This window comes from Pelobates fuscus, chromosome 9, assembly GCF_036172605.1.
Source record: "Pelobates fuscus isolate aPelFus1 chromosome 9, aPelFus1.pri, whole genome shotgun sequence".
NCBI classification, from domain to species: Eukaryota; Metazoa; Chordata; class Amphibia; order Anura; family Pelobatidae; genus Pelobates; species Pelobates fuscus.
The window spans coordinates 157,691,078-157,705,893 of NC_086325.1; the positions used below are offsets into that span (position 1 = coordinate 157,691,078).

At 37.3% G+C, this 14,816-nt stretch overlaps 1 protein-coding gene across 2 annotated transcripts in view; it reads left to right on the plus strand.

Annotated features, from left to right (window-relative positions):
• Positions 1-14,816, plus strand: part of LOC134573240 (collagen alpha-1(V) chain-like) — a 185,796-nt gene that overhangs the window by 151,785 nt on the left and 19,195 nt on the right. For both annotated transcript variants that reach the window (XM_063432852.1, XM_063432853.1), the window contains exons 38-56: positions 2,022-2,075; positions 3,411-3,518; positions 3,741-3,830; positions 3,914-3,967; positions 4,144-4,251; positions 9,000-9,107; positions 9,634-9,687; positions 9,774-9,827; positions 9,912-10,019; positions 10,942-10,995; positions 11,475-11,582; positions 11,673-11,726; positions 12,084-12,191; positions 12,500-12,553; positions 12,975-13,028; positions 13,122-13,175; positions 13,757-13,810; positions 13,893-14,000; positions 14,324-14,377. In XM_063432852.1, coding sequence (XP_063288922.1) covers positions 2,022-2,075; positions 3,411-3,518; positions 3,741-3,830; positions 3,914-3,967; positions 4,144-4,251; positions 9,000-9,107; positions 9,634-9,687; positions 9,774-9,827; positions 9,912-10,019; positions 10,942-10,995; positions 11,475-11,582; positions 11,673-11,726; positions 12,084-12,191; positions 12,500-12,553; positions 12,975-13,028; positions 13,122-13,175; positions 13,757-13,810; positions 13,893-14,000; positions 14,324-14,377 — 1,440 coding nt within the window. The remainder of the gene's footprint in view (positions 1-2,021; positions 2,076-3,410; positions 3,519-3,740; positions 3,831-3,913; positions 3,968-4,143; positions 4,252-8,999; positions 9,108-9,633; positions 9,688-9,773; positions 9,828-9,911; positions 10,020-10,941; positions 10,996-11,474; positions 11,583-11,672; positions 11,727-12,083; positions 12,192-12,499; positions 12,554-12,974; positions 13,029-13,121; positions 13,176-13,756; positions 13,811-13,892; positions 14,001-14,323; positions 14,378-14,816) is intronic.

Here is a 14,816-nt window from a genome sequence, read left to right on the forward strand (position 1 = left end):
CAGTGTGCATTGGGTACCTACCTGGCACTAGCTCTCGTGTATGCATCCCTCACGTGACTATGTTGCATGCTTCTTTTTAACAAATGCTTTTAATACTTTGATGATTGTATTCCAGATACCACGGGAAGTGTTAAAAAATGCACCTTTTTCAAACTGATGCAGCTAATGTGGGTCTCATATCCACATCTTATATCTTACAAATCCAGCTTCTATATCTTCTCTGCTAAGTGCTTCTAAGCTATGAAAGGGTAGTGATCGAAGCTTAAATCACCTGAATTTGCTAACTTTAACAATGTCTTCTAAGCAATTGATTGGATGAAAGGCACATGATTTTAATTTGGAGCTAGCCAACAGATTTGATCAAATATAGTCACCAAAGCAACTTGAACTTAGTGAAGAAGTTTTGCTGTACATACCATAACACTTTAATCTCACTGCTCCATTCTCTGCCATTTAGGAGTTAAATCACTTTGTTTATACAGTCCAAGTCACACCTCCCTGCATGTGACCTTCACAGCCTTCCTAAACACTTCCTGTAAAGAGAGATTGAATGTTTACACTTCCTATATTGCAAATTCTGTTTAATTTAGAACGTCTTATCTCCTACTCTGTTAATAGCGTGCTAGACCTTGCAGGAGCCTCTTGTGTCAGATTAAAGTTCAATTTACAGAGCAGGAGATAAAAACTTTTTAAAGTAAGTTACAGCTGATGGAAAATGAATCCATTTTGTTTTCATGCAGGCTGTGTCAGTCACAGCAAGGGGAAGTGTTGCTAGGGCAGCATACACAGAAACAAAAGTGATTTAACTCCTATGGCAGAGAATTGAGCAGTGAGATTTCAGAGGCATGATCTACACACAAAAAAAAACCGATGTATTAAGCTTAAGTTGTTTTGGTGACTACAGTGTCCCTTTAAGTATGCAAAGTCCTGATGGCTCTGTCCGTGGGCTGCCGGAGGGAGGTTCGACTCTTTGTAAACGTTCAGACAATGAATGCTGGAGAAATATAAGAAAAACAAAATGCTAGAATGGACGAAAATATATGTCATCAAAACATTTATTTTAATTTGAATAAGCATTAACAGTAGATATGGACGAAAAGCCAAAAAGCAGCCAGTGTTTAGACTGTAGATAATCCTTTAGTCGTGTGTCTATAAGTAGTACACTTTAAGTTTTGTGTGTGTTGATATATATTTGCATTTTTTCCTACGGCATTCTGTGTCTATGAATAGATTCAATTAGCCATGCCTTCGGAATGCACACAGAACATATGTAAGTCAGTTCCGTTGATAATACCTTACCTTTACTGATAGTCAGGGCAACAAGGATTAGCATGACACCTAATTCTTTTAATAGAAAAAGGGCCTTTCAACCTTTTTCTTCCATGTCCACAAAAACTTGCTTAAAGAAAATGTATCGCATAGTAAAACGATGCAGTACAATCTAAGCCAACGTAGATTCTAAAACTAATGTTTATGAAAGTTTTTTTTCTTTTTTTGTATAAAACATCTTCTCTGTTAGGGCTCTTGACCAATGAGTCCTTTCAGATCTTTTCCCTTGTATTCAGAGGTAAATGACAAAGTTCAAAACTGTAGAGAAACATAGCAGGCATGTGTGTTCAAAAATAAGCCACCATGCGGAGTACATCCATGAACAAACGAACACGGTGCGCTTCGCATATAATGAAGGCATCCTTTTTATAGCATTAATTCATCAAAAACAAAAAAAAACTATAAGCCTAGCTGATTTCAAAACTGCTTTAAATACCTTTAAATAATTATAATCAATATCTGGACACAGGGCATGGTGCAGGCATGTCGAACGCAAATTTATATTCTGTATGGGCCTATCTTCTTTGTGTGATCTCCAAGTTCCATTTCATCCCCATGGGGGTCTTTCTTTTTTAGACGTGACAATGTATCCCAGGTGCTAGTTTCGAACCATGAACTGCTGCGGTTTCCCACAGCCATTATAACAGCGAACCGAACACCCCATTACTAACTGTTTTTATTCTCATTACCAGGGTTTCCAAGGAAAAACAGGTCCTCCTGGTCCCCCGGGAGTTGTTGGTCCACAGGTAAGCCACTGCTACAGGAATGCTTAATAAATTCCAGGGAGCGCTATTCCAATCTGTCGCTGTCACTGCACAGATCTGTCATTGCCTGCAACTCTGTGATCCAGAGCCAGTTAATTCATCTCTGTATGTATGCCTGCTATCAGATGGAAGAATTCAGCAAAGGGATTTATTGTTCTAGTGCACCCTGTTTAATATTCAAGGCTAGGAAGGGGAAAATGAATGCTTTCTTAAAAACAAGAATACACACTCTATATGTAAACATAGGCTTCTGCATTTATAAAAAGGATCAAAGGATTTCTCTTGATTTTCATCTTTGCGTGGTACAGAAATATATATTTTTTGAATATAAATATGTTTTGTTTGACTTTTCCTGTACCAGAATTGTAAGAAAGTAAGAATTCAGCATGCAGTTAATGGATAGTGTGTTTTTAATTTTTACATATAATGTAACGTGTTGAATATAGGAATAAAAAGGATAGGTTTGTGAGTCCAGTTAATGTAGAAGGGTGAAATCACCGCACAGCGTATAATGTGGAATAGTGCAGCTGTGTCATAAATAATGCATGTGCGTTAAAATAAGCAGCTTGGCATATGTATAAAAGAATTATGGAGAAAAAAAGAAAAATGTCTCATGTGGCAGCTGTGACAGACTAAAAAATGAAAAAGAGTATGATTTACAAGTTTTATTGCAGTATATTAAAAACGGCTTTTGTTGGTTAGCTATAAACGAGGAATCTTCATCTCAAGATGAGCTTCATTCCTTTTCTTCTGAATACGTAAAACCGGAGGGGTGGGAACAGTAAGGCTGGGTAGTGTTAGGTTAGGGGCAGAGAGCAAGCAGAAACAGGTGATAAGTGGGTTGACAAAAGTTCTATACTCCCATGAGGAGTTCAAGAAACTTCGCTGGAAGGCCCTACAATAGTCTTTCATAACCAGAGTCTTTGCATCAGATTTGAAGAGTTTCCAAGAATGAGCTTAGCTGGTGCCACTTCTAGATTGTTTTGTTCATCTGTTTAAATGATTGTCAGACATGTCACACTGTTCTAGAGTAGCTCTAATACTGGCACCTTCAAAGATCCAGATTGTTTTGTCCATCTGTTAAAATGATTGTCAGACATGTCACACTGTTCTAGAGTGGGTCTTAGACTGGCATATTTACAGCCCCAGATCTTTCTGTAGCCAGATGTCAAACTGTTCAAGAGTGGCTGTTAATGGAACCTTCACAGGTCAAAATCCATTCATCCATCTCTAGTAATGGTTGTCAAACATGCTACAATGTTCTGGAAGCTCTGCCTCTGATACTTTCAAAGCCATAGTAATGTGTTCTGCTTTTAGGGTCCTACTGGAGAGACTGGTCCAATGGGTGAGAGAGGACACCCAGGCCCTCCTGGCCCCCCTGGTGAGCAAGGATTGCCTGGGCAAGCTGGAAAGGAGGGATCAAAGGTAAGTGGTCACCGGATTCATGATACTCCACAAATAAAAGTGGTTACATATTAATGTGGCCTATAATAATGTACAATATATAATTTATATTTTGGTATACTAGCCACATGATTTAATATCCTCAGTGTTTTGTTTATATGGTTACAGAATGTACTGTAATTTATTTTGGCTGAATTTCAGACTTATGACATCATGATGGCTATGGTGGTTTTTTTTTTACAGGGAGATCCAGGTCCAGCAGGTCTACCAGGCAAAGATGGACCTCCAGGTTTGAGAGGATTTCCCGGTGAAAGAGGTCTTCCTGGTCCAATAGTAAGCAAAGAACAACTCACAAACTGGGTGGCTCCAGATGACTTTTAACATTATAAAAACTATTTCCTTCTGTTTTCTTCTAGGGTTCTCAAGGTCTGAAAGGAAATGAAGGCCCCCCAGGACCTCCAGGTCCAGCCGTAAGTATTGGATAAATAGTAGGCAACTTGGTATGTTCCCCATTTAACCTGTTAATGCCTAGCCAGTTTTAAAGAAAACCCTCTTTATATCAGTTATTACTACAATTCCCAGATATATGTTTTTGTTTTGTTTTATATAAATATTAAGAAGACTATAAATATTATTCCCACTTTAGGGCTCCCCTGGCGAACGAGGAGCTGCTGGCCCAGCTGGCCCAATTGGGCTACCAGGACGACCTGGACCACAAGGACCTCCAGGACCTTCTGGTGAGAAGGGTACTCCGGTAAGTCCATTGTGAAACCTGCATTCATCAAATCACAATGCATTACCTGAAAGCTCCAGCCTTGAATTGTATTTAAGAGAATATTTTATTTCTGTCAAGGGGAGGTCCTACCAAGACCCAATAGTTCCACCATATATCCACTCACGCATTAAATCCACCCTGACAAGGTCCTAACCTTCTCAGGATAAATCTACGCCATTCTTGTAGACCTAGAGATTACATTAGTTGTGGATGTCAACAAAGTTCCTCAGTCCATAACCATTTCTTCTATCTTCAGAGCAGAGAAGTTACGTGTTGGACCTCGGTCATTCTGATTTAACCTGCATTAGTACAGTGGTGGCTAACATTGTCACGGCAAATGTTTGTGATTGTAAACTAAATTTCACATGATGTTCCGCTCAGACAGTCACCCAATAAAATCATTATCACTAATTGATAAGCCAAACTAGTGAAATCACATTATTCTCTAAGTTATACTGCAAATCTGGCAGTCTGCAGTCACGTCTGTCAAAACATTTATTTTAATCACCCAGGCATTTAGCATTAAACCTGCTTGAATCCCTCGATTAAATGTCACCTTCAGCAGTTTGTGACATTCTTTTGCTGCTCAAGGTTTCAAGGTGTTCTGTAAAAATACTTTCTCTTCTCCTATTTTAAGAACATTATTTTAAAATGAGAAAGAAACAATTTTACTTTTGTCACTAAAGCATCAATATCTGCCTTCACACTCATTAAATATTTTATTCGAGAAACCTATCTGAATTTAGCTTCCCGAACAGCCTAAAGTTTTTGCAACTTGGTTGAAAAATGTGCTGAAAAAAACATCCTTTTATTGACAGTATCGCAAAGTTCTTCCAGATTATCAGGACACACACTAACAATAAGAACCTCCTGTTGAATCTCATCGCAATGGTGCTCTACTGGATTGAGATCTAGGGACTGTGCAGACAAATGGGGGAAAGTGAATTCACACACATTTGTGTGGACCCAGCTTGAGATAATATGTGATTTATGAGATCGCTTGTAATTCTGTTGAAAATATCCATTTAAAGATCGGTATATGGGACCCATAAATGTATTAATATGGTTCATAGGGTTTTACTCTGGATTTTGAACCTACATGCTACATATTACAGCATAAATCTGGATTCTCCTGGCACTGCAATATATTTATCTGCTCCTTTATTGTGGATCATGAACCTACTGCACCATTATCGGGAAGGTAACCCACCATAGGCTTTTGCTGATGTAACAATTCCACTTCAAGGTTCGAGGCGTTGTGCATTCAAGGATAACCTCCTCCACATTACTATTCCAAATAGTGCTTAGTTCACTGTTGTTGGCCTTTGTGACTGATTGGATTTGTCTGGCTATTCCTCTTTGGCCATTCTCTTTGTCAAGGTGTTTTTGCCCACAGAAGTGTCCCTCGTTGGCTCCTCCCTGCCCCCCCAACATTTTTCTGTGAGCGCTACAGAGTGGTGCATGGAATCCTTGGAAGATTGATGTGTCTTGGGTGGAAACATCACATCTGGCACGAGCAATCACATCACAAAGAAATTCGATATAGATACGGATAAAGATATTGAGTTGCAGCCAAACAACTTTCTATTTTTGGTATTTGTATTGAGTAGCAGGTCTACCAAAAAGGAACCACTTTGATAATTACATTTGTTGTGTGTTTAGAGCACACCATTATCCAGCATACACCTGGCCATTTTTTTCTGAGATGCCAGTCTTTTTTTTACCTTTTCACATTGTTGCAATCGATTTTATAAGTGGCTCAGAAAGCAGCTACGAGGTAATTATGTAAACGAGAACTCAAACCCACTGAACGTCATAGGCAAGGTAATTTGACACCCATTATTAAGATTGCGTTTAATACTGATACACTTATTTTAAAAATATTAACACAACAGACAGTTTTTATTCTCTTAGATTAGTGTCTCGTTCTGGTGACAGGTATGCTTTACCAAAAAAAAAAAAAAGGAAAATGTATAGTATGATATATGTCAGCTTCCCATTAATTAAAAATGATTTGACAAGTTCACTTTAACATACAAACAATATATGCATATAGAAATAATTGACAGGCTAGCTTTAATTAAAAGTTATTTGACAGATTTACCTAAAAAAAATATGCAAAATCCAACTTTGGCTGGCTAGGGATATATAAGGAAGTTAATAATTAAAATAAACATTTTAATTATTGGATTTGTAAATCTTGCCTTGTTGGATTGTGAGATGAAGATTTTCGTAATAGAAAGCCTAACACACAATCCATATGCATTTTCAATATACTTCTACCATGGCTTCTGCACGGTGCCAGTTCATAAATTCTTATAATAAGAGAGCTCATTTCTTCCTTGAGTGAGCCTCTAGTGTACTCTTTTTTTTTTCCTAGGTACAATGGGTGACTGGTTTGACATCTAAATTTTATTTATGCATATTAAAAACTTCACAAGTTCCCTGAAACTCTGTGTTCTTTACAGTGTATTCACAACCTCTAGACAATTTCACATTAAGGTGAAAGATTATGTATAAAGCAATGAATACCTACATCATTTTTCAATGCAGGAGCAAAACAGTGTATGACTAGGAGAAAGTGGCAAGCAGTGGGAGGATTAATGAAAAAAATTAATTGTTTTTATTTTTTTGTTTTTATTTTTTATTTTGAAACTGGAAAAAGACTTCCGGTTTTAAAGCCCTTGTGGTCTGTGTCCCTGAGATACAAACTTACTGAAGGTCTGTTTAGTCATTAAAGGGATATAGTCTTTAAATTTTCGTGAAGATAATATCGCTGAATGTTTACAGCTGGTGATCCTGGGGGCTGTCAGGGACTTAAACAGTTGGCCACTCCAACTTGTCTAACATTTAAAAAGTCACTAGACTTTTTTTCATCCTTGGCTTCTTCAGTGGAATTTAAGAACATCCAGATCTTACAGAGTGCACATAATCACATATGTTATATGTGTGTGATACATGTCGTTATGATTAATTGTGAAACATGCAGGCTGTTTCAGTTGCAATAATAGCTCACCGGTATCTGCGGAGATTGATTCTGTTTTATATAGAATAAATATGTGACCCATTTTAGGACTCCTGCTTTGACTTCCAAGCGCTCACCAATATACTGCCACCGATAGACTGGAGTGAGATTGTATTAAACAAATCTGAGCCAGTTTTAGTCTGACAATGAGTATTTAGCACTTTGTGTCATTCTAAGCACCATAAAAATGTATGCCTACTGAGTCACTAATGCCAAAGAAAAAAAATTGTGTACGGAATCTGTCCAAGTTGTGCGTGCATTGTCCAAAGGCGGTGTCCATTCCTCACCTCAATGAAAAGTCCATGAGAAACGGTCAACATTGTGATAAACTATAACTTTCAAAACTATAAACAAGGCTATCAATACCCGATTCTAGCTGCAACATACTGAGCAGGTACGCTCGTAGGATTTCATGAGAAGAACTGCAATATCCCATAAACCCTACTATGGGAGATGTCCCAGTAAAGCTTTTGGCCATCTCTCCTGTCAATGAATGGAATCTTTGGATACCTTCAATTATTGTCTTTTTATCTATTAAGAACGCAAACACTTCTGACAGTAATATATCAAACACTCAACGTATTCCTCTGGGAAACACTAAAAGCAGAAGTGAATTTCAATTGAATCAGGACATTAATGTTGATTGATTCTAGTTATTAAAGGTGCTTTTTTCATCACTGGATTTTCGCTTACGTTGGCGTATTAAAAGGTATCAGACCTGGGGCCAGAAAAAACAACTTCATAAAAGCTCTGGCTGTAGCGTACATTTCATGTTTGATGAAACGTGCAATTTATTTTATTTATGGTCATTTACCATGAGCTCCCATGGCAGGAACATTTGGCCCCTCATATTTCACAGCCAGGGAGAGGACTGATTCATCCTGTTGGCTTTGGGGGACGAAGTCAGAGAATAAAAGAAAACCTGGGAGATCCACAGTTCCATCATACAATGAAGCAGTTTGTCTTAATTATCCTGAAATGTAACAGTTCTATTTCAGACAGCAGTTGGGTTCTCTAACTGTTTGGATCTTGAACATTCTTGAAGAAAAGCAGTTTGACCCAATGGGCATAGAGAGGCAAAGAAGACGTTATTAATCATTTAGCATAGTAGAAGCCTAGCTACATGAGTTTTGTAGCAACTGCTTTACCTATTGGGTTTTCTGTTTGAGTCAGGATGCCAATTAACAAATTTTCAGATGTGGGTTATTCTATATCTGTTTGTTTACTGTAGCGATTTGTGTATTGCCACGACAATCAGTATTTTCTATATCTTTAAATGGAATTTCATTCTTCAATAAGATAATAAGATATTTCTAACCGTGTCTCTATGACGATATCAGTAGGATAGCTGACCTAGTTTGGTGAGCACTTGCAGATTAGTACTGCAACTGGAAAGAAAATCATGAGCAAAAATATAAAAACTGTATGTATATATATATATTTAAAGGCTAAATTCCATGATTTCACCCAAGAAAAAAAACTTTTCTAAACCTGACCTCAGTCCACTTTAAGCTGCTCCACCAATCCTAAATAGTGTGACCCCAATAGGGCTTTGCAATACTTCATCCACTCATCATCATCCTCCGTGGTGTTGTACAAATCCGTAAAAACTATTCTTTTTTTGTTGATTATCACATCAATGAATCAATATTTATTAATCATTACCATTAAAATCATTATTTTTTTTTGCTTATAATTACAGGGAGAAAAAGGCCCTCAGGGGCCCGCCGGACGTGATGGCATCCAAGGACCTGTGGGTCTTCCTGGCCCAGCTGGTCCTGTTGGGCCACCGGGTGAAGATGGGGACAAGGTAGGTACTCCTCGTTAATATAGAGGTACACAGACTTTATTTTTTTTGTATTATGTAGACATACAATTCTAGGGATTTTCATTTTTGCTTTAATCATTGTGAAAGAAAGCAAGATTCTAAGAATAAAAAGGAACATAAGAACCAAACTGGCCTACATAGTTTTCTCGCAATCAAATCTACGGTTTGTGTCAGTGAAGAGTAGGCAATGTTATCTCTTCCATTTTAATGATGTTATCTTTAATTGTTGTTCTTACTCCAATCAACTGTCAATACCCACTGAAATATGTCTGACAGGTGATGTCATGCCCCCCGATCTATGAAAGGCCACATGTTAAGTAGATCTGATACATTTTCCGAGGAGAGCATAAAGCTACCTATGTAGCATTACTTTATGGCTTTACTTCTTCAGTTTCCATGGTGGGGTCCCACAAGCTCAGAACAAAAATAATGAATTCATCTTTAAATCGGCTCCTGCCTTTGTTATGCCACTGTTAACTATTTGATTGTTTTCCCTTCTGATGAACAGGGTGAGATTGGTGAACCTGGGCAGAAAGGAAACAGGGGAGATAAAGGAGAACAGGTATGTTGCAAGCCTTCCATAAATTTTAACTAAAACATAAAACCAATGACATTTGTTTAATATTCTTGTTTTTTGTTGATCTGTAGGGTCCACCTGGACCATCAGGCCCACAAGGTCCCATTGGCCAGCCCGGCCCCTCTGTAAGTAAATTCATTGCCATGGTTACTAACAAGTCTTTGAATGAGTTATTCCTATAAGTCATCATTCTTCAAATATATTTCCAGGGAGCTGATGGAGAACCAGGTCCAAGGGGACAACAAGGTCTTTTTGGACAGAAAGGTGATGAAGGACCTAGAGGTTTCCCAGGGCCACCTGGACCCGTTGGATTACAGGTAAATATCAATGTTGCCAAATGCTAAGGAGAAATCATAGCACCCAAGGGCTAATAGAATGCAATGGATAACAATATACCTATCATTTACATAAATAATGCAGTGTAGGGAGGCCATGCATATATTATCTTGTAATGAAGTAAGAGTATATATCAGATTTATGCTGAGAAAGGGAGATTGCTAATGCAGTTTACAAATTAAAGGCCTGTTTTTTTTTTATGGGCGCTAATTACCGTGACAACCCCAATGCGATGGTAACCTCTGCAACACCTGATTACTTTGGAAAATAATAAAATCTGACAGATTCCATGCATTTCTAATGTCCCCTCTCTGCCTTGTCCAACTTCCTAGCTCTATAAATCTCACTCGCCAAGTGATGGCATCAGATACATATAGCTGAGCAATTAACCACAAGTCAATTCTATTGCATTCCATAAAATAAAATAGACACACTTTCACATTTAACTTCTCATCATTCTAACATGACAAGCTGACGTTGGCTCCTGAGCCTGTTTGTTCATTCAGTTTGTAGCCCGAATCGGAGTGTGGTGGGACCACCACACATTTCGGTTTATTTGGAGACGAGTAAATGTCAGACTATAAGCCATTAAAAGCATGTATGTTCAAAAAAATGAACTTTGATGTATTTTCGTAAGCGTTGAAGTTCATTATTTTACATTGTCAAGTCCCATCCCATCCATGCTTAAATGTATTAGAGATATAACATATATATAAAATTATAAAAAATGATGAATTAAAAATGTGCAAAAATGTATTACAGATAATCAGAATATAAAAATGAATAGGAATTTGATGGATAGGTAACAGTATATTCGCATGCCAATGGTGGTTCTTGTTCCCTTTGTGAAAAACAAAAAATGTATATCATTCCAATTATTCCTTAATTCCTTATTATCTTTAGGGCTTACCTGGACCTTTTGGTGAAAAAGGAGAAACTGGAGATGTTGGTCAAATGGTACGTATTTTGGTTAGTTAAAATATGCCAACCTGTACATACAAGGAGCCCTATAAGATGGCACATAGTACATCAGTAACATTAGAGTAAAACATGACTTGTCTTTCTGAATGTGCAGCTGAAACATGAATCTAGGTTTGGTGTTTCTTGGTACTTACTGAAAAGCTTTAGCTGTTCTGTTCCGTAAGCACAGGACACAATCATTAAAAATGTTCTCTGAAAGCACCTGGCTAATTATTATTGTCGTTAATGCCACATCCTCCAAGTACCATGCCCCTTTGTTGTTTGCGTGGTTCAAATGGTCATGTCTTTCCTGATCTCACCTGGTTATTGATCATGTTTGTTGAACCATGCCTGGCAGGCAGAGATGGATTAAGATTTTATGGGAGCCTAGACAAAAAAATAAATACTGTAATTTGATGATTGTATTTTGTGTTTTCATTCTTGTAAATTCTTTTTTATATTTATTTTGCTTTAAGGGTCCACCTGGTCCGCCAGGTCCCAGAGGTCCATCTGGCTCCCCAGGAGCTGATGGTCCACAAGGTCCTCCTGGAGGAATAGGCAATCCTGGTGCTGTGGGAGAAAAGGTATGATAGATTCATTTTTTCTTCAATATAATATTAAAATGTGGATGTTGTTCTGTAAAAAATAATGTGTTTTCCTCTGTGTTATGACAGGGTGATCCTGGAGAGTCTGGTGAACCTGGACTTCTTGGAGAGCTTGGACCTCCGGTAAGTAAAGCACAACATTGTTTTGGTTATTTAGAACACTTTTAACTAGGGTCTGGTACCAATTGCCATCACACATTTGCAATAATTTATTTTTTGCTTATAATTACAGTTTAATTTCCTGAATTTCCAGTTTAGGACATTTTTATTCTACTTATTATACAATTTTGTTTCAATGGACAATATTTTATGTTCCTTCAATATGACAATATGTTATGCCTCCTGTGTGATGACGGAAACTGTTGACATGGACCATGCAACAAATCATGATGATCAGATGTTCCTTAAAGTTTTTAGAGAATTGTTTTGCATGTGTAAGAACATACTATTTATTTACACTGTAATATGGTTTCTTCACAGGGTCCTAAGGGAGAAAGAGGTGAAAAAGGTGAGGCAGGCCTACAAGGTTCAGCTGGTCCACCAGGTCCTAAAGGTCCCCCAGGAGATGATGGTCCAAAAGGTAGCCCTGTAAGTATATATCTGGGTCTGTATATAATCCGTGTGGTTGTATTTAGGCCATACTGACGTAAACCTACTGAAGTATAGAGTGTAACATTCAATTATGATAACTGTTAAAATTGTTAAAATGATTTCTACTTGTAAAGATGTATATTAGAATTAGGATGATGGAATGATGTACTTCAATGAATACTGCTCAACTGCTGATTAACTATTCCATGCCAACTGTGGGTTTTGACAAACACATCATATTCAGTGTCCAACAGGCATATACAATTCTACTATTTTCAATTAACCTAATAGTGTTTATTATTTAGGGTCCCGTCGGATTCCCTGGAGATCCCGGCCCTCCTGGTGAACCTGGTCAAGCGGTAAGATTTATTCACAATTTATTTTCCAGTCAGATTCAAGAGACACATCTAAATTACAGTCATTGGTCATGCTAACTACAATGTATCAATATTACACATGATATAAACATGTTTCTCAGATGAAGAGATGCTGCAATTTGAGGATAGATTAATATATGTAATGTGATTATAGGCTATATTCTACAATAAGATGAGGGTACGCTATAATAGATTATATTATATATTTGGTTATTTAGAGCCAAGATGAGTACTCAGCTCTCTACAGTTGATAGAGGAGGTACAGTTATAGCTGCAAGTATAGACTTAAAAATAGGAGGTCCAACAGGGGGCAAACAGAGGAGGACCCTGCCCCATAGAACTCATGGTGGGAAAACTTTAATACAAACATTTCTTTTAAAAATATATTTTATTTGTTCTTCAGGGTCAAGATGGACCACCTGGTGACAAAGGAGATGATGGAGAATCTGGTCAACCTGTTAGTACCATATATCTACTATACTTTCTGGATATATGTCAACATGAAACATTTGCTATTTTGCTTGTTGATACTATCTTCTTTATCACATAGGGATCACCTGGACCTACTGGAGAGCCTGGTCCATCAGGTCCACCTGGGAAGAGGGTAAGTAATGATTCTTGTTCTATATAGGTACCGTATTTTATATCGTAATATAATACACTTCAAATGAATTGCAATTTGTCTGAAATTTAGGCGATTGGCTAGTTGTCCGAATTCAATAACTCCGTAACCATATGACTGAATCACAAAACAAACAAAATGAGGAATGTACTGACCAATGAAGGGGAAAAAGGAGGAGAAGTAAAAAAAAAATCTATATTTATGTATTATATATTTAATATATATATATATAGAGAGAGATTTTTTTTTACTGCTCCTAACCGCCTTGTTTCTCTCCTGTTTTCTTTTTTTTTTTTTTTTTTACTAGATATGAAACTATAATAGTGTATTTTTATTCCATTTTATTCGTCAAAATTGTTTTTCCCGAAATAATTACATTGGCGAAATTCGGCCGAACTGAAATACCACAACCCTGATTCTCCCGGCAGTAATTGTATGACACAAAGTAATACATTTCTATACATTTGCTATGTATAATTCAAAGATATCATTCCTGGATGTTTATTACAGCATTAGTTATCATGTCAGCCTGCTTTCATGGAATGATTTTTATTTTTTCTTAGGGACCCCCTGGTCCAACAGGCCCTGAAGGACGACAAGGAGAGAAGGGAGGAAAGGTACATTAGTTACTTGATGAATACTGGTTCTGTAGCTCTTTATGTCTTATCTTCCAATTTGCTAAATGTTTTCTTTTTTTAGGGTGAACCAGGTTTGGAAGGTCCACCTGGAAAGACAGGTCCTATCGGTCCTCAAGGAGCTCCTGGAAAACCTGGCTCTGAAGGTCTAAGAGGAATCCCTGGACCTGTGGTGAGTTCTGTGACTCTGGATGAGATCATTCATAGAAAAAAAATTCGAAATCACAGAATTATGTGGAAATATTGCTCTCACTGTTACAATTGTACTTTAGATATTCCGTAATTCACAGTATGATGTAATCTCTGTAAATTATGGAAACTAATTCACAGAGATGACTTCATCTGTGAATTATGGAACTTTCAAAATGTTATCTGGCAATATTTTGAACGTGTTGACTGTAGTCTGTGATGTAGTTTGTGATATTGTTCGTTTATGCCATTAATGTGATCAAATATATACTTTCTTATAATTAACATAATGATTTTTTTCTCTAGGGTGAACAAGGACTTCCTGGCTCCCCTGGTCCCGATGGCCCAAGTGGACCACTGGTTAGTATTAAAATATTACTCAATATTTCAAAACATTTCGGCTTTATTTTACCTAACAATGTGTTACCCTCTCTGTGCATTTACTGATAATACAGTGACAATGCAGTTTCTAGTACTTCACTTTCTCTAAGGAACAATTTGCTAAATACAATTTATGACAGAAATGTCAACACATTCAGGTGACACATTCATCTTGAAAGCAAGATAGAAATAATGCACCAAAACATATTCAATAATGATAAATTAAAAAAATTATCAAAAAGATACTCACGTCTGACGTTCTTGAAATTGTTTGATCCCCCTTTAATGGAAAGCAGTACAAAACATCTTACTTGCATACAAGACATTGTAATTGAAGTTGCCTTCATGCCTGAAAACCATCATCCAACTCCTGCCATTTTATTGTCCAAATGTATGTCAGAAAAATGGTTTAGACATA